The 25,931-nt window shown below is 46.4% G+C and overlaps 1 protein-coding gene across 3 annotated transcripts in view; it reads right to left on the reverse strand.

Moving 5' to 3' along the window:
* The window catches only part of LOC135903862 (uncharacterized), a 36,560-nt gene extending 16,291 nt beyond the window's left edge, over positions 1 to 20,269 (reverse strand). For 2 of the 3 annotated variants that reach the window (XM_065434269.2, XM_065434268.2), the window contains exons 1-11: positions 19,955 to 20,269; positions 18,953 to 19,102; positions 15,855 to 16,133; positions 14,088 to 14,276; positions 11,745 to 11,879; positions 10,305 to 10,585; positions 8,130 to 8,497; positions 5,333 to 6,018; positions 3,089 to 3,386; positions 588 to 621; positions 259 to 378 (exon numbers count right to left, since the gene is read on the reverse strand). In XM_065434269.2, the coding sequence (XP_065290341.1) occupies positions 259 to 378; positions 588 to 621; positions 3,089 to 3,386; positions 5,333 to 6,018; positions 8,130 to 8,497; positions 10,305 to 10,585; positions 11,745 to 11,879; positions 14,088 to 14,276; positions 15,855 to 16,133; positions 18,953 to 19,102; positions 19,955 to 20,104 (2,690 nt within the window). In that variant the 5' untranslated portion in view covers positions 20,105 to 20,269. The remainder of the gene's footprint in view (positions 1 to 258; positions 379 to 587; positions 622 to 3,088; positions 3,387 to 5,332; positions 6,019 to 8,129; positions 8,498 to 10,304; positions 10,586 to 11,744; positions 11,880 to 14,087; positions 14,277 to 15,854; positions 16,134 to 18,952; positions 19,103 to 19,954) is intronic. The other variant, XM_065434270.2, reaches the window with a different exon arrangement.
* Between the last annotated feature and the right edge of the window lie 5,662 nt (positions 20,270 to 25,931).

The following is a 25,931-nucleotide window of genomic DNA, read 5'->3' on the forward strand; positions in this document are numbered from 1 at the left end:
TTTATAAAGCTAGGCTGGCTCTCTATTTCTATGCGAAGTAAACTGTCATAGATTGAGAAAAATATCGTCTCCTTTAGCGCTACCACTATACTAATACCCCGTACGCTTTCGCCAATGAGGTCCTACGAGAAAGCTAGTCAAGAGGCAGAACCTGAAACAATCTTCTGCCTAAATTACACACGAAATTGAACTTGTCATTTAGGAGAACAGCCTCGCGAAGTAGTCAATACGTAGTGGCGTCACGAATATGATACTCACATTTCTATGTACTTTTTCATGTAGACGTTAGCGCTTGACGCTCCGTACACGGCAGCGGCCCCGAAACTGGCGCCGTACGTCAGGGCCAGTAGCACAGCCGCTCTGAGGTCTTTTGCTTTTCTGGAAAGTGAATAAAAACGCATTTATATATATCTATGGTGATTTCTAGCAGTATATATTCCGAGAGAATCACGAACTAGAGCTGAACTCTAGAGTAATATTGGCCATGAAATGTTTTCTTATTTATTTGCGCAAACTACGCGGCTGCACTTATCGAGACTGAACAAACCGCAACTAAATAAACCACGACAAAAAAAAGGCACACTTACTCTTTTTCCTCCATGATTATTGCTTCAAGCTCCCCTGTAACAGAAGTCGATCCACACGGTCACTCAGAACACGCTGGAACTTTCGCTCTGGGCAAATTTCTATTTCTCCATTGAAGCATACTGTACGAGATACTAAAAAAAAACGCCTTTAGTAGATGTACCGTTGAACTGAGATGAATGAAATTCATTGCAGTTAAGTGAAATGGCTCAATTGTACCGGCTGTCGAACGTAAAATTTTGATTTAGGGTTGTAGATGTGTGAAAAAGTTTTCTGAAAATCAGTGAATTCAAGAGCATAGCATTATTTGAGAGCATACGTGAATATCGCTACATTGATAACGTGAGCTTTTTACTAAACCCTATTTACAAGTTATTGGTATATATAATGCAGAGAGGCATGCAATGTATCAATTCCGCCCTCTTTTTTTCAGATTTTTTAGATTTCCCAACAATGAAGTTCACCGTCAGACGCAGTCATTCCTTTTTCTTTCAGACTTTCAAACCTTCGACACTTTGTCTTGAAAGATCTGATGGCGAGAGTAAGCTTCTCGCAAGAATCGGTAGGTTTACTTTTATTTTAGCCGAATGAGCCATCAAAATCGGTTCAGCGCATGTAAAATAAAAGGGTTATCCTTTCCTAGGTATGCAGGGTGTCCCAGATAACTTTAGCCAGAGTTTAAAAAATACGCGAATGCCACGTAGCTGGACAGAATCAGGTAACGTTGTTTGCCGTTGCTTGGAGATACTCTTTTTTTTTCATTCTGCCAAATCAGATAGATAGTCTGAATTAATAACATTCTCAAACATTATAATTCAACGAAAAGTGTGAATGAGAAAATTGTAGAGCAACATGAAAAAAATTCCGCGAATACGCGCAAAGTGCCTCGAGCGACCAGTCGCGCGGCAATTTTGCGAGCATTTGCGGGCTTCTTTCACGGTCGGAAAAACACTTCTATGTCGCACGTATTGAGCAACAGAAAGCTGTATTGGGAGTTTTCATGTCGCTTTAAAGTTTTTCCATTCACACTTTTCATCTAGTTATAATATTTGAGAAGCTGATTCATTAATTAGGACTAATAAGCTAATTAGGCGGAACGAAAAAAAAAATAATCTGAGTATCTCCAAGTGATGGCACACAACATTACCCTTTTTCTGTCCAGCTACGTGGCATTTTCATATTTTTATACTGTAGCTAAAGTTAGCTGGGACACCTTGTATAAAGAGCAGGCTCCATTTCATCTTAAATGAGTCCTACAAGCGCCTGCACTTGGAGACTCCGGTGAGGCGCGAATAGCTACTGGCGAAGGTAGCCCAAACACAAGCATGAAAATCGAGTTTTACGTGCCACAACCACCATCTCATTATGAGGCAGACCGTAGAGGGGAACTCAGGATTAATTTTGACCACCTGAGGTTCTTTCACGTGCACCCGGTGCACGGAACATGAGCATTTTTGCATTATACCAACGTCGGAGTGCGGATGCAGCGACTGTGTTCGAGCCCACGACCTTGCGCCATAGGCACTGAGCTAACACGTGTGATGAGCCGAAGAAAGTTATCAAAGAACTGTCGTCGATCACAAAATGTGCCGAGATTCTCATATCACAGATGAAGACAGACATTAAGTGCGGGAACACGTAATGCAAGCTACATGTTCAACGAGCCCTTGTAGAATTTTATAAGTGAACGGGAAAAACACCGAACGCTAGTGACAAGTGCAGATCAAATGCAAGTGGAAGCGTAATTTGAATAAAAATTGCAACCTCTCCATATATCTGTATTAATGTTGCAAATATCTGCATGAACACATGACCAAGCATTGCATAAGCCTTCCTAACATCGCGCGTACTCTTATTCATGGCATATTGAATGGCGTATTGTGCAAGGGACAATATAAATAACATCGGACACGCTCTATCTCCCATCCAGCTTTCTTGTTGATAGTTGTTCTGCTGGTGGCCCATATGACGTACTCTGGCGAAGTTTTCTAGCAGAGCATTCTGAGCTAAGAGCAACATTTAAGCCAGAATTTTGACGTGTTAGTTGCGCAGGCAACTTCCTTGCAAGAAGCATTAATATACGAAAGTTTATTTTCCACAATAAGCGCAGTTGAACATCATTACTAGAGGTGAATTTGTGTCCCAGCTTTTTCTGCCACAGCGCGAAATCTCAGCTGACAATTGGCATTTGTGCTCTCCTTCTCGCTTCCTTGTGTCCGTGCTCTAAATTCCTGCCTTTTAAAATACTGAATCCTCGCCACTCACTCTACTTTCTATCGCCTAAGGAGTGTGATGTTTTGCTTGTTCTGCGATTTCCTTATATATATGCTCTGAGATTTCCACTAGCCGGTGTTCGAAATGAAGTGCCGAGAGGCCCAGCTAATAGCGAAAATAGCACAGTGGTATAATAAACGCCTTGCTAGTATATTTTAAACGCGAACAGTAAACACTTACTACTAATTCTATTTTGCATGCATAACTTGCCCATAAGTGCACAACTCACGCGCTCGACCTCCATGCTTGTGGGTCTTGTTGACTTGAGCGTGGCCACCTTCTCCGACGGCATTCGCAAAGCGAGAAGTATCTGCAGGCCCCTCGTGGCCTCCCGGTTGATCATCTTCATCGTCACCTCCCGGATCAGCGCTTTGTTGACCGGAAGACTCGTGTTGCTTTTCTGGGCTTCTGTCGCTCTCACCCTTGGGGCTTCTCTCATTGTCCTCGCTCAAGGATCTGGCGTCTCTCTGCTTCTTAGGCTTCCCCGATTCACTTTGGTCAGGGCGCGCAGTTTCCGCGACGGCAACCTTTGATGCAAGTTCCCGGGGAGGCAACGCCAAGAGTGGCACAGATTGGTTAGGAACTACTCATTCTCTTGGCAAAAAAAGAAATACTACATGAGCATAAGGGGAGGGGAGAATGTTACTCCGATGGCCACTGCATATGGCGCGGCCGCGCATGCCCTATCTTGAAAGCGATCTTCGATGTAGACGGAGTGCGCCGGGTGCTGACAGCTTCGTAAGCGCTGTGTTCTCACCACTTAGTTCGCGTTGAAGCGAGAGGCAGCACGAAGGTCAATTCGCTCGCTGCTGCTGCCGCACTTCCTCACTCCAGCGTTTTTAGAGAGTTCCCGAGGTCATCGAGTAAGATATGTTAATGTTTGCTTGTGCACGCATGATACCATGCTTGTTAATTTAATTAGTAGGCGAATGTTTAGAAGTTTATACGGCCGGTAAATCTACTAGCCTTACTTTCTATCGTCAATGTGATCAGTCGGCCTTGAGAGACGGATAATAAGTGTGACGTAGAAATGAGAGGAAGGAATAGCTGTGAAGCTGCGAAACCTGCTGTTGATGCTCCTTCCGTACAATTACCAAGGTGATGCACTGCCTCTTCGTGCTTGCGACAGGCAAAGTTGCTTTCAATCAGCTTATTTGAGGGCGCCGCCGTATGATGTGAGTGGGAGCGCAGTCACGTGCTATTTTTCATTTTTCGTGGGGTGTCTTTACCAGTCAGAAAAAAAAATGTTACCCAATTCGCACATCGTTTAAAATACTGCGATTAGATGTAATTTGGGAGTGCCTACAAATGCCTCATCGACATTTTCATAATTACGACAGTACTTCTCGAGTTAGATAATTAATTACAATTGCCTAATTAAATCACAGTAACGAAAAAATTAATCGCTACTCCACTGTACTGGAAACAATGTGCACTAGGTTTTCTTCGAGTAACGCAACTGCTCTTTCTTTGAGTCTTGGTGCGTGATAGTAGGGACACCCTGCATAATTCACTCCGTAACCGAAATGAGGCCAAGACGGATTGACTCCAAATCAGCAGCAACAGCAGCCATGCGCAGCAGCGCTTATACTCGAACTCTCAGAGAAAAAAAAGAGATGCTGCAGTTTCTTCGGAAAGGCGAAGCACTATTATTGATAGCGAAAACAATTTCACGAAGGAAGATTACACGACGGAGAGATGCCCGATCCTTGGTGGTGAGAGAGGGCTGAGACTGTGAAATTGAACTGTCCCCTACTGCGAGGTATTGCATATACTCATATAAGGCCGTCACTTCAGTGAACAATTCTTCGAGATCACAGCCTGTTTCTTCAAGTGCAATTGTTCTTTTAGGTGACATAATTAACATATATATATATATATATATATATATATATATATATATATATATATATATATATATGTAAACTTTGGGTTCGGAAAGTTGGTCGGGCACGAGCTCCCTGCCCCGCAACATTTAAATCTTTCCACCTATGCTGCTGCTGTTACTACTACTACTACTACTACTACTACTACTACTACTACTACTACTACTACTACTACTACTACTACTACTACTACTACTACTACTACTACTATTAATAATAATAATAATAATAATAATAATAATAATAATAATAGTAATAATAAATTTATTTAGCGAAACTCAGTCTAAACAGTGCTTCAGCCTCTGTCAATATTGAGCGATTATCTTGCAGACCGCCAGCAGTGCGAATGAATAAAGCTCTAGGGTTCGTATTCGGCCAAAAGAGGGGTGCCACCAGGTTTGTTCTCGGAACACTATGGTTTTGTACGGACGTGGATGGCGTCACCTCGGTAGCAAGATATTTTTCGTTTTTGCTTTTCCCTGATGAACTAGGACACCTACAGAATACCCCCCCCCCCCTCTCGCCCCAGGACAACTAGCCTAGACATATGGTCTCTGTTCTGCTCCCGATATATGATGTCACTGTACCTGCTCGTGCCGAGCGAACAAGAGGTTTCGCAGACTGTCGCCCCGTTCGGCGCAGAATCTGCTCAGTTGCCACACAAGCCCCGGTTTGGACCACGCGCGCCTGAGTCGAAACGAGACGTCAGTTGCCAAAAGCGGGTTATGCCTTGACGTCTCGTCCACCCTGTCTACCCAGGCCTTGCCGAGAGGCGGTCGCCCGGCCTTCTCGCCCGTGTCGCCTCCAAGATGGACGTTGTGGTCTGCGAGAGGTAGCACGCAAGCTTCGTCTTCGACCCGAGCGGCCTCTCTTGGCAGGTCCGTCGATTTGCGCTTGCGGCGGAGCAGCATTCGCTTAGCCCTCAAAGCATCTTTGCGACGACGGCTACGGTGCTGCTGGCTGCCGGAAAGGCGGCCGCCGAAGTCCAAGACAAAGTCCTTGCTATCCGGCACACCGAAGAATGTCTCGGCGACACCTGGTCCTTCGAGCGTCTGGCAGAGAGGTCTCGAAGGGTGCGTCTCGGTCACGATGGCTTCGCCACTGCCCGTGCTCGTGCCAATCACAGCCGCCGTGCTCCATTGCGAGATGCTCGAGTCTCGGCGCATTCCGTAAGAGGCGACAGGACGCCGCTGCTGGCACTCCGTTTGTCGCTCTTCAATGAAATGAAAGCACGATACTCTTTCTTCCACAAAACGACTGCTGAATGCTGATCCTGCAATATAAGTGAAAAGTAGAGACTCGATCATTATATAAATCAGGAGAAGGAGACGCGCATGGTTGCACAGTGTAAACATTCATGCACCAGTTAACACCGCACACCTCTCCCTGCGCTCAAAGCATTTTCCAAGGTACGCCTCCGGCTGCATGCTTCACGCCGCAGACATTATCTCCGTACGATAGGTGGAATTTCGATGCCTCGTCGCTCCGTGTAGGAACGCTGGCATCGAGGCATACCGACGCCAATAACAGTTTGACAAACCGCTTGTGCAAGCGTCTAGGCTACTCTGAACTACTCTGAAAGGTGTTCAGAAATGTCATTGTCTTTCTTTTGGATCGTTATTCTTACGGAGATAATTCGTTTCGACTGCACTTCAGTAACCTTTGCACCATAGCCTGTAACGTCGAATGCGCCGACAGCTGCTTGCTTTGCTGCTCTAATATAGCGCGAGGAAGTCGCACCGGTAGCTCACGCAAGTTTTCGGGTGACTACCGACCTGTGCGCGAGGTGGCCTACCGAGATCTCGCGCAAGAACTTCAGCGCAAACAACAGATCGATTTCTTGTAAACATAATGAGAGAGTAAGCCAGGTGAATTCAAAAGCAAAGATTCTATGCTGTAGTTTGAGTAGAGTCGAATCCCGAGTCTTCACGGCGCGAGTTGTGCTTGTTGCGTAAGTTAGGTCACACGCTTAGCTTGCGGAACACCAATACTCGCACTGCTCCAGTATGCAGACAACAAAACAACGCGTTGATGTTAACACACGTCGAAATCCTTAAGCGCAATAGTGCGTGGCCCTATGGTTTTCTTAAGACTGAAGGATCTGAAAGGAAACAAGAGGGAAGGGGGAAGCTTCTCTTTCTCACCCACTTCAGGATAGATGACATCTACAACGTGAATTTTTGTAGGCTTACCACTGCTTATTTATACAGGCATCTGAGAAGCAAATACGTCAGGCAAGAACTACGCGGGTTCTTGCGCACATGCTGGTGACGTACACGCGCTGCTCTAATCGCGAGGTGGAAATGTCATTGAGGTGCGCCTGCGAGGTTGTTATTAGTGTTATTGTGTCCTTTGTGTTTCTTCCTTCTACCCACTAAAAAGGCTTCGCGCAGTCCTACAGGAACAGAAATTCATTCATTCATTCATTCATTCATTCATTCATTCATTCATTCATTCATTCATTCATTCATTCATTCATTCATTCATTCATTCATTCAATAAAGCGAACGTTTCGCACACGCGGCATCTTTCAAGTGATGAATGACAAAATATTGCTGGACATATTTTCTGATGAGAATAATCTTCAAAAACAAAAGTGGTACCGCTCCGTAGGAGGTTGGAGCGATAATTAGCACGCCCCACTTTTTGAACAGATCAGGTCCACTAACCTTCAGCCAATTTTCTATGAGCGCGAAGAATAATGGGAACGATTTTTTTTTATATCCGTGCTTCACAAGAAGCCTACAGATAATGAAGCAAGAAATAATAAGCTTCAGGTAAAATAGCGATTTCATGAATTGGTGTGTACAAGTAAGAAAAATGAGAACGAAAGTAGACGTAAAGAATTTGCCGCCAGTACGAGCCAGGCCCGCATCTTCAGCCTCACGCGTTTGATGGGCCGGTATTTTGTAGCGATGCCTTTTTCGATTCTATGCTTTTTCGGGCTTTTCGCGCTTGGCCACTGGTCAGAGCGACGGTCTACCCACACTATCAACGCGATCAGGTGGCCGCGTGTGGTGGATGATAAGAATAGCATAGAATAAGGCATAAGGCATCGCTACAAAATAGAAAATGGCGGCCATGGTCTACCGATTGAGCTGCAGCGGCGGCTATCACCGGCCGCTCTCTCGTTACTCGTGTGCTACATCTCGCCCTAGTAACGCACTCAGAAGCACGGTGGAAATCACGTTGACTGACCGCGCCCTGTAGAGTCGAGTTGGATGAACGAGGGAAAACAAGCGGAATAACACAGAACGTACGTGAATCGAACTCGTGCACAGCCGTGGTCAGAGCAACAGAGTTCACAGCCCTGGCCTCCGATGCCGACAAAGTTCCAACTTCGCTGCACAACCCAGAGCCCGCTTTCACTCTGTGCATACGTACCCGTATCCGCCGCGGTACTGGTAGAAGCAGTGGCAACGGGCGGTGCGCAATGGATCACGTGCGAGAAATGGACTTGATACTGTGGCGATCCCGCATTCGAGGTGTTCTTGCTGAAGCTCTTAGTCTCCTGTATGCTGTGGCTCTTTGGCGAGAAAGAAACATCGCCGGTGGATTCGTCCTTCTCCTCTGGATGGCGGCTCCCTCTGGATCCTTTCGCAAGCATGCCGTCATGCGTTTTGGACGGTCTCCTTTTACCGGAAACTGCGGTCGCAAGTTTTGCTCCGTCACGCTGCTGCCACAACTTTTTGCTGCCCACTGCTGTATCGTCGTCCGACGGACTATGTGGTCCTTCCGGCGTCCTGTAGGAACTGTAAGTTGACGCGGGGTCAACCGGCCGAACGCAAAACAATACGGGCGCGTCAAAGAGCGGACAACGTTACGAGGTGCTCACAAATTTGTCTAGAACTACGGCGTCGTGCCCCAGTCCACCGCTCAGGTCTGGGACGTATAACTCAAGCAGTTGTAGTTTTTAGGCAAGCTCGACTGTTGTAGAATGCTGGCACTCGTTTTGAGAGAGCTTGCTGAACGCCGTAATTTCAGCCAACATTAGATAATGGTTAGCTTTTTTATTATCTGCTTGCAGTACCTTCTTCTATGTCCGTAGACTTCTGTATTAAAATCGTCACGAGACGATAAATTCCCCACTTTCACTTTAAATAACCACTTTCTTAGACAGCAGAGGAGATTGTTTCAACAAATGTTTTGGCAAGACTTTGCAGAGGAGGAGAAATACTCCGTGTCTCATCCTATTTCATTGTGCGACGCATTCAGTTATTGCTAATTTCTGCCCAACGCTTTATATAAAGATCCTTAATCGAAATTATCGCATTGCAGAAAGCGACGACAAGCTTCAAGTTCGGAAAGTCACCAAAAATTCTGTCCGGAGAGGCCACAAATAAGCAAAACTAGGAAAGGAAGTAACCAAACTGCGGCTAATAGCCGTTGCTTATTTCAGTTACCAATGTGAGTAAGTGGTAACCGTAATAAATCATTTCTGAAGGTAATTGTAATTGTAATCGGTCGCGTTTTTTTCTATAACGTCTACAAGTCTGGTGATAACGTATGTTTCCGTCTACTTGGCTTGAAGCTAAGTAACTTATCAACATAGATTAAATGTTCCTCATGAAATTCAAGCACCGTGTGTCACTTGTGACCACTCTGAGTTGTCGGCTTGTCTTGTAATGCTGGCGTGCCACAAAGCTCTGCATTAGTACTGCCATTATACCTCACTTATGTCAACAACCTTTATATTATTGTTTCCTCCCCTAATAGACGTTTTGCTAGTGTGTGCAAGTTATTGTGAGACTAAAGGCCAATTATTTTTTTAAATTTATACTCATCATAACAATGTGTAAAATGTGTAAACCTTGTGGTGATGTGAATCACTATCTTGCAAGCACAATTTGCAAGATAGAGATTTGATGTAGCTGTATGACCAATAATATTCGCTACTAGAATAAGTTATCTTTCTTAAAACAGGAATACGCCGGTGTCCAGATGACACATACTATGTCGTGATTATCCCCAGTAATGCCAATCAAAATTTCTTCGCACCCGCCGTGGTTGTTCAGTGGATACGGTGTTAGGCTGCTGAGCACAAGGTCGCGGGATCGAATCCCGGCTACGGCGGCCGCATTTCGATGGGGGCGAAATGCGAAAACACCCGTGTACTTAGATTTAGGTGCATGTTAAAGAACCCCAGGTGGTCGAAATTTACGGAGTCCTCCACTACGGCGTGCCTCAGAATCAGAAAGTGGTTTTGGCACGTAAAACCCCATAATTTTTTTTAATTTCTTCGATTTTTCACATGCTCCGGTTCCTCTAAAATTAAGTGCGTATAAAATGTGCTCGTGAAGGTCTAAGCTAGAGTATGCTTCACGAAACTAGAGATCCTCACGTGGTACATTATTTTATCTTTGTTGCAAACCAACTGCAATTTTGTTCTTCATGTTTTAAGCCTTCCGAATTCCTCAAGAAAGCTGGCCTTGTCCTCCCAAATTCGTCAATGAGGAAAACAACCACCCTTTAACAAATATTACTTTATACCGAGCCGAACTAAAACGTAGTATTCTACTACTATGCATCCTTTTGTATTAATGCGCAATCCTTGCTTACTTGCTTGTTTCACCGTCGCTGCCCCTACTATTGTCGGTGAGGTCTTCCTTCTTGCTCGCTCTATGTTTCTGGTTAGCCTTGGTCTTAGGTCCAGTGCTTTTTTTCCCGTTGTCTTGGAGCTTTCTGTTGACTTTGCTTCTGTCGCTCTCTCTTCTGCGTCCCTCACTTTTTCCACCGGGCTCGCTTTTCTGGGTGACCAAGCTTAAATGGGTGTCGGTGCTCCGATTTTCGCCGTCCGTCGTAACGGAAACATTCGTAGATGCGGACTTTCCGTCTATGGTCTGCATATGGTGCGAAAAGGTGTTTCGTGTTACGAAGTTCTTGCGTGCCACCTTTAGACTTCTCAGATCACCGCAGCGAATGTACACTCTAGCTTAATGTTCTCAGAACGAAACAGTGCCTTGCGCAAAAAATATAATTTAGCGCTGGTTAACCATTTCACAACGTTGCACACCACGCAGGTATAAGGCGCTTCAACGCTTGAGATTTGCTGGTATCTATACTGCAGCTGGAAATTCGTTTTTCGTGTGAAGCCGATACAAATTTCGATGGCTGTTCTGGCTTGATGCACCGAGTGAACGTCAGCAAATTATCTACAAAACTTAGTGTATGAGCTTTTTCACTCACTCTCGTCTCACTTTCTCGTTTTCTTGTTTGTAATTTGACAAGGCGTTTCTCATGCGAGGATTTTAAACATGACTATGTCTATCACTGTGCGCTAACGCATTCACTGCCAGAAAAAAAGGAAGGAATAAGCATGACAGTCCCGAAAATCCATTAAAATGTTCTAATAATTAAATATTTATAAGTAAACTCTCGATCACCATTATATTCACGAGCACGCAAGAGGCGCCCTTAGAAAAATAAATGCAGACTTGCTGCAATAATTTTACACACCATGAGTCACCCGGGGTGCAGAATATGTGAATACAGGTGACAAACTTTCTGTTCCTTCCTGTTACTGGTAAAAGGGGCAATATATGTAAGGTGGCTGTCAGTATAGGTACGCTGACGAAGTCAACACGGCTAGAAAGCTTCAATTCACAGACACTGAAAAAATCTCGGAAATTTTCTCAACTTGCGTGGAACGTTGTAATGGTCTTACAACAATTCGGTGTTTCACACGTCTCCGCGGCCTTTACCGTATTTGCACGTAAATAACGTCACCACGAAATTATGCCCGGTGTGCTCCCACCCTGGCTACGCCACTGGCGCGGGCCAGTGGCGTAGCCAGGGTCGATTAGCTTGCTTTTAATTTAGATTAACTGGCGCATAAGACAAACGAATGACAGATTCGCAGATCTGTCCGCACATCTTCTCATACTCTTGAGATCTGCGAATGGCAGGTTGACTGCGACCAATTTCCGCCCATTATAATGTCGCGTGGCGTGGTCAGGCATCCGGCCAGCGAGGGCTAAAGATGTAATGGAAACCACTCACGGTATCCTGGAGCTCAAGCTTCAGTCCCATCTTCTGCAGGTCAATACCATATGAGCGCAACGCCTCGGACACCTGCTCTCGACGCCTCTGCGGGTTCTCCGCAAGTTGGGCCTCCAGATCTGCAGGTCCTTGGCCCTTTTGAATCATAGACAAAAGAACGCAAAAGAGTTCGTACCATAACTTATTGCGGACACCGCCGGCGATTCATAGTTTAGCATAGGTCGCGCGCGGGCGCACACACGCGCACACGCACAGGCACGCACACGTACATACACGCACACAAACACACGCGCACGCGCGCACGCACATACACGCACACGGCACGCACGCACGCGCGCACGGAATATTCGTTTTCCAAAGCTCTCTCGTCTGCGCCCTTTATGTCCCGTAACCATGGCCGGTTATTTTCAACGTAGTCATAGTGGAACGCCTTGACGTTTTGCGCCGTTTACTCACAGCCACATTACGTGAAGGACACGTATGCTTGACCCTCGTTCTGCATTATTTATTTTTCCTGTTCTTTTTCTTCTTATAACCCTTTCCATCTATGTCGTAAGCAATTTCTTGTGGTCTCTTAATTTCACGATCTCAAACTTACTGATGACGCGTTTTGGATCCTCCCACAGGTAATAAATTTGATATATGGTATGTATGTAAACGTCGAAACGTCTCAGTGAATCATGCTCTTGTTTTAGCATATATATATATATATATATATATATATATATATACACGTCTCAGTGAATCATGCTCTTGTTTTAGCATATATATATATATATATATATATATATATATATATATATATATATATATATATATATATATATATATATATATATATATATATATATACATATATATATAGTATACATTACATGAGTGGGCCAGCTGTTATTTGAAAAAGACGATGCTACAAACTGGAGTCGTTTTCGTAAGCTAAATCTAAATTTTATTATGCCAAAAGTTCCTAGAGTAGAACACTCTTCGCCAGGGCGCGTCGAATGATTGTGTGGTGTTTCATCGCGGTGGCAAGTTGCTTCCGCGGCGGCGACTCCCTTCGCCCTCAAACACATTTGTAGAAGAGGGTGGCCCGCTCTCCCTCTTGCTCCCGGCGCGCTTCTATACTGGAGGCCGTTACGGAAACTTGCACGTGCGGCACCAGTCATAAACTGCTGTTTCAATTTTGACGCCGCTGGTGAATGGTGTAGCGCCGTAAACCTAAGCATCGTATGACCTTAATGTTGTCACCTCTGCGGTGACATTGCATGTTGCATAAAAAAAAATAAACAATTATGCGCATCGTTTGTTAGTTGTATACCACTTCAATTAGCCGCTTCACAGTAGCTTCGCTTCACGTAGATTTCAACGCGTGCGTTGGATCTGCATTTTTTTTTTATACGGCAACGCACTTGCTTTTCACCGATGCTTCGAATTACACATTCACACGGCTGCTCTGTAATATGGACGCTTCACGCAGCAGTGATCGCCGTTTAAGAGCCCCTCAACAGGCTTGCACATTTATATCAAACAAGCGTGGTGTGTAGATCAAGCGGTAACGATTGCGTTTGCAAAATATCCCACCGATGCGGGGCTCCAAAACGCGAACAAATTCAAACGAAATTCCCGCAGCCTCTTATAAGATTAGACAACACTCGCCAACAGAGACGTCATACCTCTCGCGCGCCAAACCAGTGTTTCGGCTTGGAACGCGCAAATATCCAGCAGCAAATATGAACACGTAATTAACGTGAAACGTAGCGCGCACGAAACACGCACGAGAAATGTTACACACATCAAGGAAGGAGAATAAGAAACCAGGGCTCACGGCGTACACAATTACGTGGTATCTCGACTCGGGTGAAAATGTCCCTCGCTGACACTGTTGGGAAATCAGTTACAGTCTCTTCTATGGAGTGGCTAGCCAACGCCACCTAAAGAGGGTAGGTTGCCTTCTTGAATGATCGCCTCGCAACATTCCATTAGCTCCTACAAAACTTTCTTTCACAATTCTGGCAGTATGACGTTCTGTGGACGGCGCTCTTTCTGGACGGCGTGTGCAACGCCTTCACGTAGGAAACCGGATTCTAATGAAATTAAATTGATGCCGCGCGCTGTCAGAAGTAATAGTTCAAGCAAGAGTCTGCCGCCTTCACGCCTTCCCCTTCGCTATCCAAAAAGAATATAGGCCTTGGTCAACCACTGTACCAAGTGACACTTTGGCGACGCTGTCTGTTGGATCAAGACTGACATTACAGGATAAAAAACGGACGCGGGGATAAAAACGGACGCCCTGACAAGCTTGCACACTCGTCGCCGAATTGACGTAAAAGCTGCGAAACGCACCTCGTCTCGATCGACGACCATGGCAATCTGTTGGACGTTTCCCTCCGTGTCGACGGCGAACATTGGCTCGGCCTCCTGCGAGATTTCCTCCACGGTATCGTCCATGCGCGCCTCACCGGCCACCACGCGGCGCTGCTTGGCCGGGTCCTTGAACACGAAGTCCACCTCGGTCAGGGTGGCGTCCGCTTCCTGGGTCATATTCGGGCGAGTTAGCGCGTACCAGTGCACAAGTCGCACATATATCGGCACTGATGAATATCCACAAATTAATGCAAGCGGCACAAGCTAACAGCTATTTATTCGCACGAGAGACGTCCCTCAGCGACGAAATAAAAAAAAAAAAGATAAACGAGTAAGGATTTAAAACATGCCAACATGCTAGTGCGTAAGGATGTGTGTCGTTTTCGTTTATTGATACTCGTATGATGATCTCAACTTGCGCGCTTTTGTCACCTCCACCCCACCTCTCTACCACCCCGGTTGCAATAAAATCATTTAGCGTTGTGGGTATGCGATGAATGAATGAATGAATGAATGAATGAATGAATGAATGAATGAATGAATGAATGAATGAATGAATGAATGAATGTTCTATATCGCTCTATATTACTACTTGGCTGCTAGGTTGTTATTTGTACCTAATGAGCACAGACGAAAAAGACATTCGCAATAGGCTTAGCACGAGGAAGCCATTACCGAAAAGCGGACAGAAACAAATACAAGATCAAATAAGCAGTACAACATACTAGCCCTTGAATTACGACTTTACAACATACTGATGAATGTTGGTGGCTTTCTTTTTTTTTCCAGGATACCCGTGCGCATTTTGCCTCATCACCGAAAGCACCGCGCACCTTCATGCTCAGCGTGTTCTGCCATGTCAACGCTGTTATCACCTTGTTGAATTTCCGCCTGACTCGACTTTGGTCTCTGCTTTGATTAGTTACGAATTATTTTAATGTCGCAGTAAGGGAAGGGGTACGGTTGCTCAACCTAACGCGGCAGGCGGTGTCACGGCTTGGATTCCCATTCGACGATCGGCGCGTGCCTCACGTGCAGACACTCACGAGTCCAGAGCAGCATGTCGCAGGCTTGATTGTCGTTGCGGGGATGGCCCAGTTTTAAATTAAACTGATGGGCAGTCAAAAGGGCTTCTGTCAGAATTCTTTGTCCGGTAGAGTGCACAGCCCGAGGAAAATATCTAAAATGTTCCTCGGATGGTCGGTCACCGTAAAGCTCTAAAATTAGGAATTCTAAGATGGTTACATGAGAATGCTGTGCAGCTACATTGATTGAGGCTTTGATGTGCTAATTCTTCGACATGTTATCGTTAGTGTCGCATCCAAATAACATTTTCCGGCGCAGCACCTCATGGAAGCTAATGTTATTTTGGCATATCGGACGCAAATGGCGACAAATGGGTCTGCATATATATGTGTGGTAAAATACGAGTCCGTGGCGTTGAACGCGCTGAGCAGTTATGTACAGTTGCCAATCATTTCTTTTTGCGAAGTAGTCACGGATACAAGGTGCCCTTATATTTTTTTTTACCACATTTGGATGGCTAGGTTCCCGTTCTGTGAACTACCGGACGCACACCGCCCCATGAGGAATGTCAACCTGCAGTATCATTTGTGCGTCCACTAAGTGCATTGAGATCTTACGAAGTCTCTCGCGTTAGTGTATCCTGTATTCTACCTTGAAATCTTACTCCATGGAGCGTATGCCTCACGTTAGCCCAGAGTGAAGCACTGCAACGACGCGCACCTTGTGACCGGCTCGGACGTGCTCTGCGTATCGAATGCGTAGGTTGTTCGCGTAGATTTCGAAGATGAGCGGATCCACGAAGCCGGCCAGAATGCCCGTGGTCATCGTGGCGTCCACCAGCATGGACACGAGGAACACAAGCAGCATGACGCTGAGAAGGACGCGGCCCACGCGCACTCCCGTCACGCACAGAAACCACAAGCACAGGCGCCGGCTCAGCGGTGACTTGAGCGCGATCAGACCAACCAGCACGGAGGAGATGGAGCGCAGGATCTCGTCCTGCGGAGGACAAGGCTTAAGGCACGTGTCACAATGACGCAATAACGCAAGCCGCCAGCGGCAGGACGCATGCCACGAAAAATAAAAATCAAAGCAACGTTTTCCTGCCGCAAAACGAATGGGTTTCGAAGGTACTTTTTTGCTGCATGCCGTATGCCACCGATTGCGGAGAAAGTAAAAGCGGCCAGTTAATTCATGTGTGCAGGAGCCGTGAACAAGTAATGATCCTCTCTCGACACCCGCCAAAAGTAATCGCTGATGACAGCGGCGTTCATGTCCGCGGACAGCGAGGCTGTCAAGTGACTCTCACGGGGGCAGACACCTGTCTGTGTGTTCATGCCAATGGTGCGTTTTGACACGAGTATCTTCCCTCCGGTAATGTGACCACACATTGTAATAGGTCGTCCACACGGAATTTCTCCGTTGCCTTGTGAAAAAGTTGCGCGGCCCGCAAGACACTTTCTGCCACCGGTTGTTCAGGAGCAAGGTCATAAATGACATGCCCAAACGTATACTAGGAAAACATATTTCAATTACATTACTACATATTTTGCTTTACGTCAGCAAGTAAATGAAGTTGCACTTTTCTAGGCCCTTTTGTACGGCCTAGAAAAGATTCTGCGTCTATATAAGGAGTACCAACGCAAGAATTCGAAAGCACCATGCTGAAAAAAAAAAAACAGCCATGACTGAATGTGAGCATTCATACTTTTGAATTCAAGACAACTGGAAAATAAATTTTCATAGCTTGTAGACAGTAGCAAGGCTTACAGGATACTGAAGAACAATATGGAACCGAGGTGCTCCATTTTATGTTAGTTACAAACGCACGAAGAAAACAGACAAGGCAGGGCATACGGGCCATAAACTCTTTTTTATTAAATGTAGAAATGAATTTTAAAAAACATAAATAGAATTGGACGAAAAGACAACTTGTCGCATTTCGCAGAAACCAGAACGTGTATCTTCAGCATTAATTGAGCAGCACTCTACCAATTAGCTATATCAGTGGATGTTTGTACGTGTGCTAAATATATTCCTAGCAGCGTTAGCCAGCGCCCCACTCACGGTCATTGATGAGGGTGTGCGGTATTTTGTTAACCACAGGCGCCACGTAACATGTGAACTGATAAATAGGTGACTGGCCAATAAACCTTATCATGCTAGCTCAAGGCATCACGGCTCCTACTATCGCAAATCAGTTTAGAGGAAGCACGCAACGTGAAGGAAGAAGGTTCATGAAAGGAAGAAATTTTCACCCACTCAACTTGCAGCACTGAGGAAACTCAAACGGGTTTCTCGGATAGAACGCTTCTCGGTTGGAAAAAAATCGTACTGAGGCGGCTTGCTCGAACATTTAACAACGAAAATAATAACGAATTTAAGAACACGTTCTTGTGCGGACTAGGCGTTTTCTATGGAACATTTAAAAGCGCGTTCGTAAGTTCGTTATTATTTTTGTTATTAAATGTTCGTGCAAGCCGCCTCTGGTCCGGGAATCGAATCCGGAACAAACGCCTTTCTGGGCTAGTCGCTCTACTATCCGAGTTAACTAGGAGGCTAGCAGATCTCAGCGTGAGACCAAATAATTTCGCAACTCGGAGCACTGGGACGCTCCATATGGCACACCAATTCTGCGCAAAGGCGTCCGCGAGTTGGAGGAAGGTCCATGGAAAGGATAAATTTCCGCGAATCTTTCTTTCCGACAAATTTGTATGGGTTTGCTTAATAGTTTCGTTTTACAAGTCGTGTGTATGCCATTTCCTGCCTTTCATCAAAGCTTCTATTAGAGCCGAGACCCCCGCTTTTCAATTAGCAAGACGAGTAAGGAGAACCGAGGGACTAGGATTTCTGTTAGGTATACAACTGCATGAACGTTATCCGAAATACTAAAGAGCAACTTTACATGAACCTAATGCCTCAATAATATACCACTTAAATTTCAAATTACACACGTCCACCTGCTATTAAAGAAACGTGTCAATGTAAAAAATTTAGGGGCCGAGTTTATGTTTTAGCATCACATAATACGTGGCCTCTCTAGCTTGCGTGCGCATGCCTACGATAGCTTCACCCTGCTCGCTCAGATCGCTATACCGAACGCTACGCCAATTCGCTCTATCAGCGTTTTTCCTGGATGTGATTGGCACTTGCGCGATTTTTTTTTCTTGCTCGAGGCTTTCTCTCGTGTGGAGAACGTACGTCCAGAGAAAGACCTTATTTTCCGACAGTTGACCGTTGTATCTCTACCGCCAAAGACAATCCCTTTCATTGACGTCCTCATCCCGAAGCCCCCCAGCGATCATGACACCTTATAAAAAGGCTCCTTTCCTGTAAAGCGGGTTTTCGTAATTGCTGGGCACAGCAACACACGCATGCGGCCAATGTGTGACAGAACGCCTTCACGAGTGTGTGGATGATTAAGAATTACCGACAGCCGCAATAATTTCGTGTTCACATCCCTGTGACGTCCGCTCTCTATTCGATAGAAATCGTGCTGTTGAAACGCTTGCACAGAACGACAACGTTATGTTGAATACATGACATCACGTCAGCGCGCGCTGAGGGGATGCTTAAGCCAATGTGAAACAATCAGGTCTGCCATTCTCGCACAAATCAGGCTCCTACGCATTGTTTCAGCGGTATGTACGGGGAAGCAAAAACGACGATTGGCTTTTAAGTAAAGTATAAAATCCGTGTATAGGCAGATTCCTCTGCAGAAACGATTATCGCGCAGAAATCAAATACCATCTTAGATGCTGCTTCTGCACTATAGCTCAACTGGAATGACGGGCAGCGCGACACCGTTCGTGACTCACGTTCATGTAGACGCCGAAGAGCTTGTGGGCCACGAGCAGGCGAGATATTGGGAACAGGAAGAGCGGCAGCATGCACGAGCACTGGTACGGGATCGGCTCGAGCACGAACAGTGTCACCATGGTGGCAACCACGAACATGCACTGCACGTGCTGCGCGAAGTAATCGAGAGTTCGACGGAAGCCCGTCTTGTGAACAAGGCTTCCGTATGAAAGCCGAAACGTCCCGTCTTTTAACCAAGTTTTACTTAGATGGTGTACGTCTTTCTTTGTGATGTTGCGCGAAGCACCGTCACACTTCCGAGGTCTTCATATTCAAGGTTATCCCGACGCCGAGCAATACTCCCGTTTGGCAACATTGTTATTGTAAAGCTCGGCGCCGAATTCACGCCTACTTATTTAATTATGACAATACAACAAACACAGAAAGTTAGTCAACAGCACGCACATAAGCACGCACGCACGTGTAGTAGATTACACGTACAGTGTACGTATAAATATTGTGTCTGTGACCAGCATGGGTCTCCGAGTCTACAGTGCGCAAGCGTTGTGTGCACAGAAATTATTTCAATAAAATTATCAAGTCCGAACTTGTATTAGCGCAGTTGATTCTGAAACGCAAAATTAGTCTTCTGTTATTTGCTAACTAATCGAAAGCTCTGCAGCGAAAAATGAACGGTGACCCGCGCCCGCCAGTCGTCTTCAGTGCCATGATCTCTAACAGGGATGCCAGGATTCAGTAATACGACGTTCCTATGCAGTGGCTTCACTGTTCTGCGTGCAATGAACATAGTTTCTTTTATATATATATAGCAAGCGTACAAAAGAACAGCGTTCACGGGAAGGAGGCTTCGACTGATAATGCCTTCCAGAAACGTTGCTCGGCTATTCCCTGCGCTCTGTCCTGTCCCACCCTTTCTGCCGTCTCGTTCGCGCTAGTAACTGTCACAGTAACTGCGTCAATGCGAACTATCTCAACTTTCTGCGTTAATTACTATCCCTTACCGCCAATTTCGAGGCAACGGCCATGATCATGAAGAAGCAGGAAAATGCGTATCCCAGCGCCATGCGGAGGGCCGGAAGGGCGTGCGCCGTCTCGTCCAACTTGTAGCCCACCTGCACCACCTTGACCACACCGGTCTTGACCTTATTCATGGCGGACGTTCGGCTCGCAGGTCACCGGCAAAGCAGCGAGGACGAGCGAAAAGAGCTTGGGCAAAGTGAACAACGTCCTCGGAAGAGGCGCGGCACGACTTCTTGTGGAAGGACGAGGCTCGTGCGGGAGCTCGAGGCTTGCAACGTCCTTGTCTTCCTCTTTACAGGTCACGCGCGCTGAAAAAAGGAAGCGGAACCATTATCTGTTGTGATGTCCGCATCAATGTACTATGCCGCGCGTGCTTTCATGCACAAAGCGAAAGACGATTCAAAGAAGTGCTCGTTTGTCCTTATCTCTGCTGAGTGAAAGGATCAACGTATACGTTTTAACTTCAAGAACTGAAGGCGTACAAACAATCACTGAAGCAATGCCTGTGCGACTAAACACAGGAAATGTAGACAACCACCACACCTCTGTACAAACATTTCAAGTTGCGTGCGACGCTGTACGAGCAAACCCAAGCTCATCATCAAGCGCAATTGACATCCCCGACTCATCAAGTCATCTCTGTACCGGAACATTCTGGCTCACCTTGGGTACCAGATTGGCCATTTTCAAATTTCTAGCCAACAGAATTATCATGGGACTCGATTATACAGATCGACGCATTTCCAATCCATCATTAAAGAAGGCGCGTTAAAACGAGCGACAGGGCGAAGAAGGGAGACGGCGCATAGGTGCCTACTAGAACTGCTGGAGAAACCGAAGGTAGATACGCAACATGGAAAGACAGTATGCATGCCCCACATGCACATCTCTTTCATTTCTTCTACCTTACATGTTAGATAAAAAAGGGAAAATGTGGCATAAAAATATCACCGCCCAAGCGCTCCATACAGATCGTCAACCAGTGAAGCTGAAACGTGCGGCATCAGTTTTTATCACTGGGTTAATCCCGACGGTTCATTAAACGACAGCTTGGTAGGTTGCCGGATCCTCGGTACGCAGTTTCTGCTTGCGCTCGGCTGCATGAGCCTGTTCTTGTGTCCAGGCTGTAGCGTTGGCACGGCGTAGATGAGCTCGTTCCCGCTTCTCCTGGCTGCGTTGCTGATCGAAAGCTGCCTGCTGCTCAGGAGTACGTATGACGCACGGCCTAACCGTTTCGGAGCTGGAGAGAAAGTGCTGCGCGCGCGTTCGCCTGCGACGGAGAGCAACGAGCTCACTACTGGCGCAGACAATCGCCGCTTCTAGTTTTGTTTTTTTCTTTTTCGCGCATGCGTATGGGGCTGCGCCGGAGGAGTTTTCGACGTACAGGTGACAGACGAACGGACGAATCGGCTAGCCATATACAACTTCGCTGTAAAAGCACCGCACATCCACCCCGTACAGATGGAGAACCAGCGAAGCTGAAATGTGCGGCCCCGGTGTTTATGTTGACGTCGACGTTGTCGCTGCTCTCCCACGTGGGCCCGAACCGCCAGATCCTCGGTCCGACGTCACCAGTGGCGATTTCGCTAGGCCATGACGTCGGCGGCGTAACATTTCCGCTCTAGCTCCGCTTCGCGAAGTAGCTCGGCCGCATGAGCCGCCGGATCGGCCCCAAATTGCCGCTTGCACTCCGCATCGAGGGCCCGATCTTCTGCCGAGGCCGCTGGCGCGAAGCCGACGCGATCTCTCCCGCTGCCTGCTCTCGGCGCTGCTGCTCGTAGGCCAACTGCCCCTCGGGACAACGAACGATGCGTGGCCGTACTATTGCGAATTCGGAGAGAGACTGCTGCGCGCTTGCTCTGCTGCGAGAGAGAAATGACGTCACTAGGCGTAGCCAATGGCATGCCACACATTCCACTGGAGGGTTTCTGTGGTCGGACCGCGAGCGTTTCGCCTAAACATATACAGCTTAGCTGTAAACATTCTCGGCGCCAAGCCACGCCTAACCTCCGTCTGCTCTACTGGGACTGTCCAGCCTCAAATGATCATCGTAATTCTGCCTTGTAGGGCACAAACTCTTAATTTCCAGGAGGACTCATTCCCTCTGGAAAGCAGGGAAGCCATGTAGACAGCACTGGCTTGCTGCAGTGCGCCCAGGTAAATTATATTCGCAATTGCATCTAAAAAAATTCTGACATGGCTGCGTGTCTTCCGCATCTCTCACCGAAGGTCGACGTTAATGCAAATAAACATTGAAGCAACGTAGCGACACACTGTGTAGCAAACATCGAATCGAGTCATGCATGCCGAGTGTATGCAGCCGGGCTCCTCTCTTCCCACTCGACAGGCTGCCCCATCTGGCGGCGCCGCCACGAAGTCGCACTGCGCGGCGCGTGTGTGAATATGTATTCAGACAAGATTTTCTGAACAAACATGACACGGGTTCAATTCCGCCCAGTACTGGACAAATATCAAAGTATATCTTTATTGCTTATGCCTAGATATACGAATCCTGTGAACCAAGTTGGCGACAAAGAGATTCATCGATGAGTGGCACACACCCAGCAAACCAAATTGGCTCGAAAGAGGTTCACTGAAAAGCGGCACATACCCTTTGAGCCTCTGCTATCTTTTAACAAACGAAAGAGTATTCACCATTTCTTCCTTTTTTTTCTTTTTTTTTGCCGCCGCTTTTTTCCACTCCGCACAATGTTTCTCATATTTCTGACTTGTAATCTGGGTTTAGCACTCAGGACACCGAGCAACTTGTTCTTTCATGCCTGTCAATTAGGCACAAGCCACGGGTCTATTATAGGCTCACTCAAGTGTCCAGAAGTTTACGTTGCTAGGGTGCCAACCATGGCGTAAATTACTCTTTCTATTTCCATCTTTATGAATAAGCCCTCACGATAATGTTGTTATGCTTCTGTTGTCTAAGGGTTCGTTTTTTGTTTGCGTTTTATTGCTCTTTGTCTTTTGTTGGTTGCCCTTTTCATTAACTCTAGTGTGGCCAATCACCTTCGTGGGTGTGAACTATATTTTGAGGCGACAACAACAACAAGAACAACGACACAAGTTGGCGTGAAAAAGGTTCATCGAAGAGCGGCACATACCCAGTGTCACATAACCAGTGGCTAAAGTTGGTCCGACGGTTGGTTTTGACTCCTGTTCCTTCAGCACATCCGCCAAATGCGCTACTCACTGCACCATGGACTACCCAGCGACTCCAATTGGTGGGATAACGGTTGAACAAAAATAGCCCTCAAAAAGTGCCCTACTTCCAATTGCATTAAAGCCCCGAGGGACATGTCCCTCTTCTTTAAGCAACCTCCCGTTCCTTAAGCTGCTACATAGCATTAAATGTAGGCCCATAATATTTTGGCACACCACAGAAAGAACGTCTTAACCCCTGCGCCTGCGCGAGCCCACTAACGGTTCGGTTGATTCATAGAGACTACTCCCAGAAATGGACACCGGTGCTATGTAAAACACCGCAGAGGTTGGCTGTGAATTAATTTTAACTACATGTGCTTTTTTAACATGTTTCAAAAGATCGGCAAACGAGCGCTTTTGCATACCACATGCACCTATTGAAATGTGATCACCGCAATCGGAAACTGAACCCGTCACTTTCTGTTCAGCAGTCTGATAAAGAAACACACGTACAATGCACAGACGGCACAGAAACACCATGGCCACTAAACTGGCGACTTGTGAAGCTTCGTATGTTGTTCTGTAGGCGGGTCTCTGCGCCCGTTGCCCAAGGTTACAGCGCTGCGGGACTCGGTGCGGTCGTATTCGCCCTTTTCTAGTAAATCGTTAGGAGCAGCAAACACCATGTCTCGCGAGATGAAAAAGGAGATGGGGAGCCTAGTCCAAGTACCAAATATAAATTGGTATAAAGCTTGACGAGTAAGCACAAGGTAATATAAAAGCAGTTACTTCATGCATTGCTCCTGTTTGTTGACCATGTGCTACACTGACGCTCTCACTGACCGTTCCAACCACATTCATGCACACTTCAGGCATTCCTTGTTATGCCCTATCACCGTACGCTGGCCTCATTACAGCCTAGGAGCAGCGTTTGATGCTGAATTTCTGGAAACATTAAGTGACCAGGCTTCAGACAGTAAATGACGGAATTGGGAAGAACAAAGAAACACGCAAGCACGAAAGCTAGAAATCTAGCATCTCGCGGATTCATGCAAGTCATGTAGCGAGCAAATCGGTCGAATTGATGTGGTTGCACCGGCAACGAAAAAAAAATGTATATAAAATAACTTAGCAGCGCGTTCAATAGACGCGCTCGTAACGACTCTGAGCGGTCCCTGGGAGCGGTTGTCGCGATAGAAATCTTCAAGGTGCACATCGATTGCTTGACTCTCCCCAGAAACGGGACTACAGTGGACGCTTAGAATAATTAGGACGTCAAAATCTGTCCAGCAAATCACGCTATGCCCCATTTTATGTCGAAAGAACTCCAAATAAAATACCTGCAAGCTCATGAACTTCTGCGAAGGCTCGCTGATACTGAGTGAAGCGTCGTCATTCATAACCTCTGAAAGGAGGGAAGCGACTGGCCGCAGCTTCAGAGCAGCAGAATGGTGAGGATAGCCGTCTTATACGCAATGAAGACAGATGTTGACGGTGCACTATATCTTTCCGTGTTTTCTTTGAACAGCCTAATAGCTGGCACTTGTACAAGGACGAGTATGTTAACAGGACGCTGCGTTTTACGTCTCAACCGGTGAGTTCTTGATTCCCGTAAATAATGGTTCACATGCATGTTCACCTTAATATGATTAGTATGCTAGCGTTACAAGCTTCACAAACATCTCTTGCTGTTTTTCTTTTGTTGTTGTCTTCAAATAACACTACCGTGTTTTCAGCTTCCTCACGTCGCCAATAAAAATCGTGACTCAGACAAATGACTAAAATTCAGAAAGAGGACGTCGATTTAGCCTGAATAATTGCGAAACACGGAGTACATATAAGGCATTATCAGTCATGTACTAGTCTGTTGTGTTTTTTATTATTATGTGTTTTGACGAAAAGAATACGACATGACCTTAGGCCTCGCAAAATCTGAAATAATATCGCATCTCTACTAAAAACACTTGCGCTTCGCTTGAGGAGCAGACCAGCCATCCGAGATTTGTATGATTTTGCGATCATAATAGAGGTACAACTTAATAAATATGCAGAAAGACTTCCACTACATTGCTGTCCTAATAATACCTACAAATACACATAATATGTCGGTGCAGTTATGCATGTGTTTCGGTGTCATGACCGGTTGCCACGCGAAATTTGTTAGCTTGAGTACGCCTCTTGTGCACGACGATTTGCTTTATGGTTCGCTTTAGTTGGATGCTTTGAACCATAGTGTGTATGCTTAAGAATGGTAAAAAATCATCGACGATTACGATACTGCCTAATGCGAAATTTAAACGCAGCTCTATGCGTGTTTTCATTTCGCGTTGTGTTGATTGGCGTGAACTATCTGTCTCGTGCGGCACGTTGCAAAATGAGCGAAGTGTGGCGCGACTGCCTCGCTAATCAGGAGATCACGAGAGGCAGCGCGTGGGTGACGCGTGGGCGCTTATCACAGCAGCCGCCGCAGATAGACTTCAGCTCATGGAGCGCTTTGTTTCCATACAGACGACGCGCGCTACTCTGACGCCACTTTGTAGCCATCGTCGTCGCGAACCCCGTCTTGTGCGGTACTTCGCTTTTCTTCTAACGCTTTCGCCATACCCTCCCCCTCCGCTTTCCTCCTCGCGCTCTCTTCGCTGTCGCCTTCTTTAATGCTTTGCTGAGCTCCTCGTTCTTTCTTCCATCATTCGTTGTGCTCGTTCGCTCGGTTACGAGGGACGCCGACGTTTGCCGCCGGAACGGGCGCCTAAGAGCTGCGTTCTCAAAGGACAGTGAAGATATCCTAATGTATGATTTTCAAAC

Source organism: Dermacentor albipictus, chromosome 3 (assembly GCF_038994185.2).
Source record: "Dermacentor albipictus isolate Rhodes 1998 colony chromosome 3, USDA_Dalb.pri_finalv2, whole genome shotgun sequence".
In the NCBI taxonomy this organism is placed as follows: Eukaryota; Metazoa; Arthropoda; class Arachnida; order Ixodida; family Ixodidae; genus Dermacentor; species Dermacentor albipictus.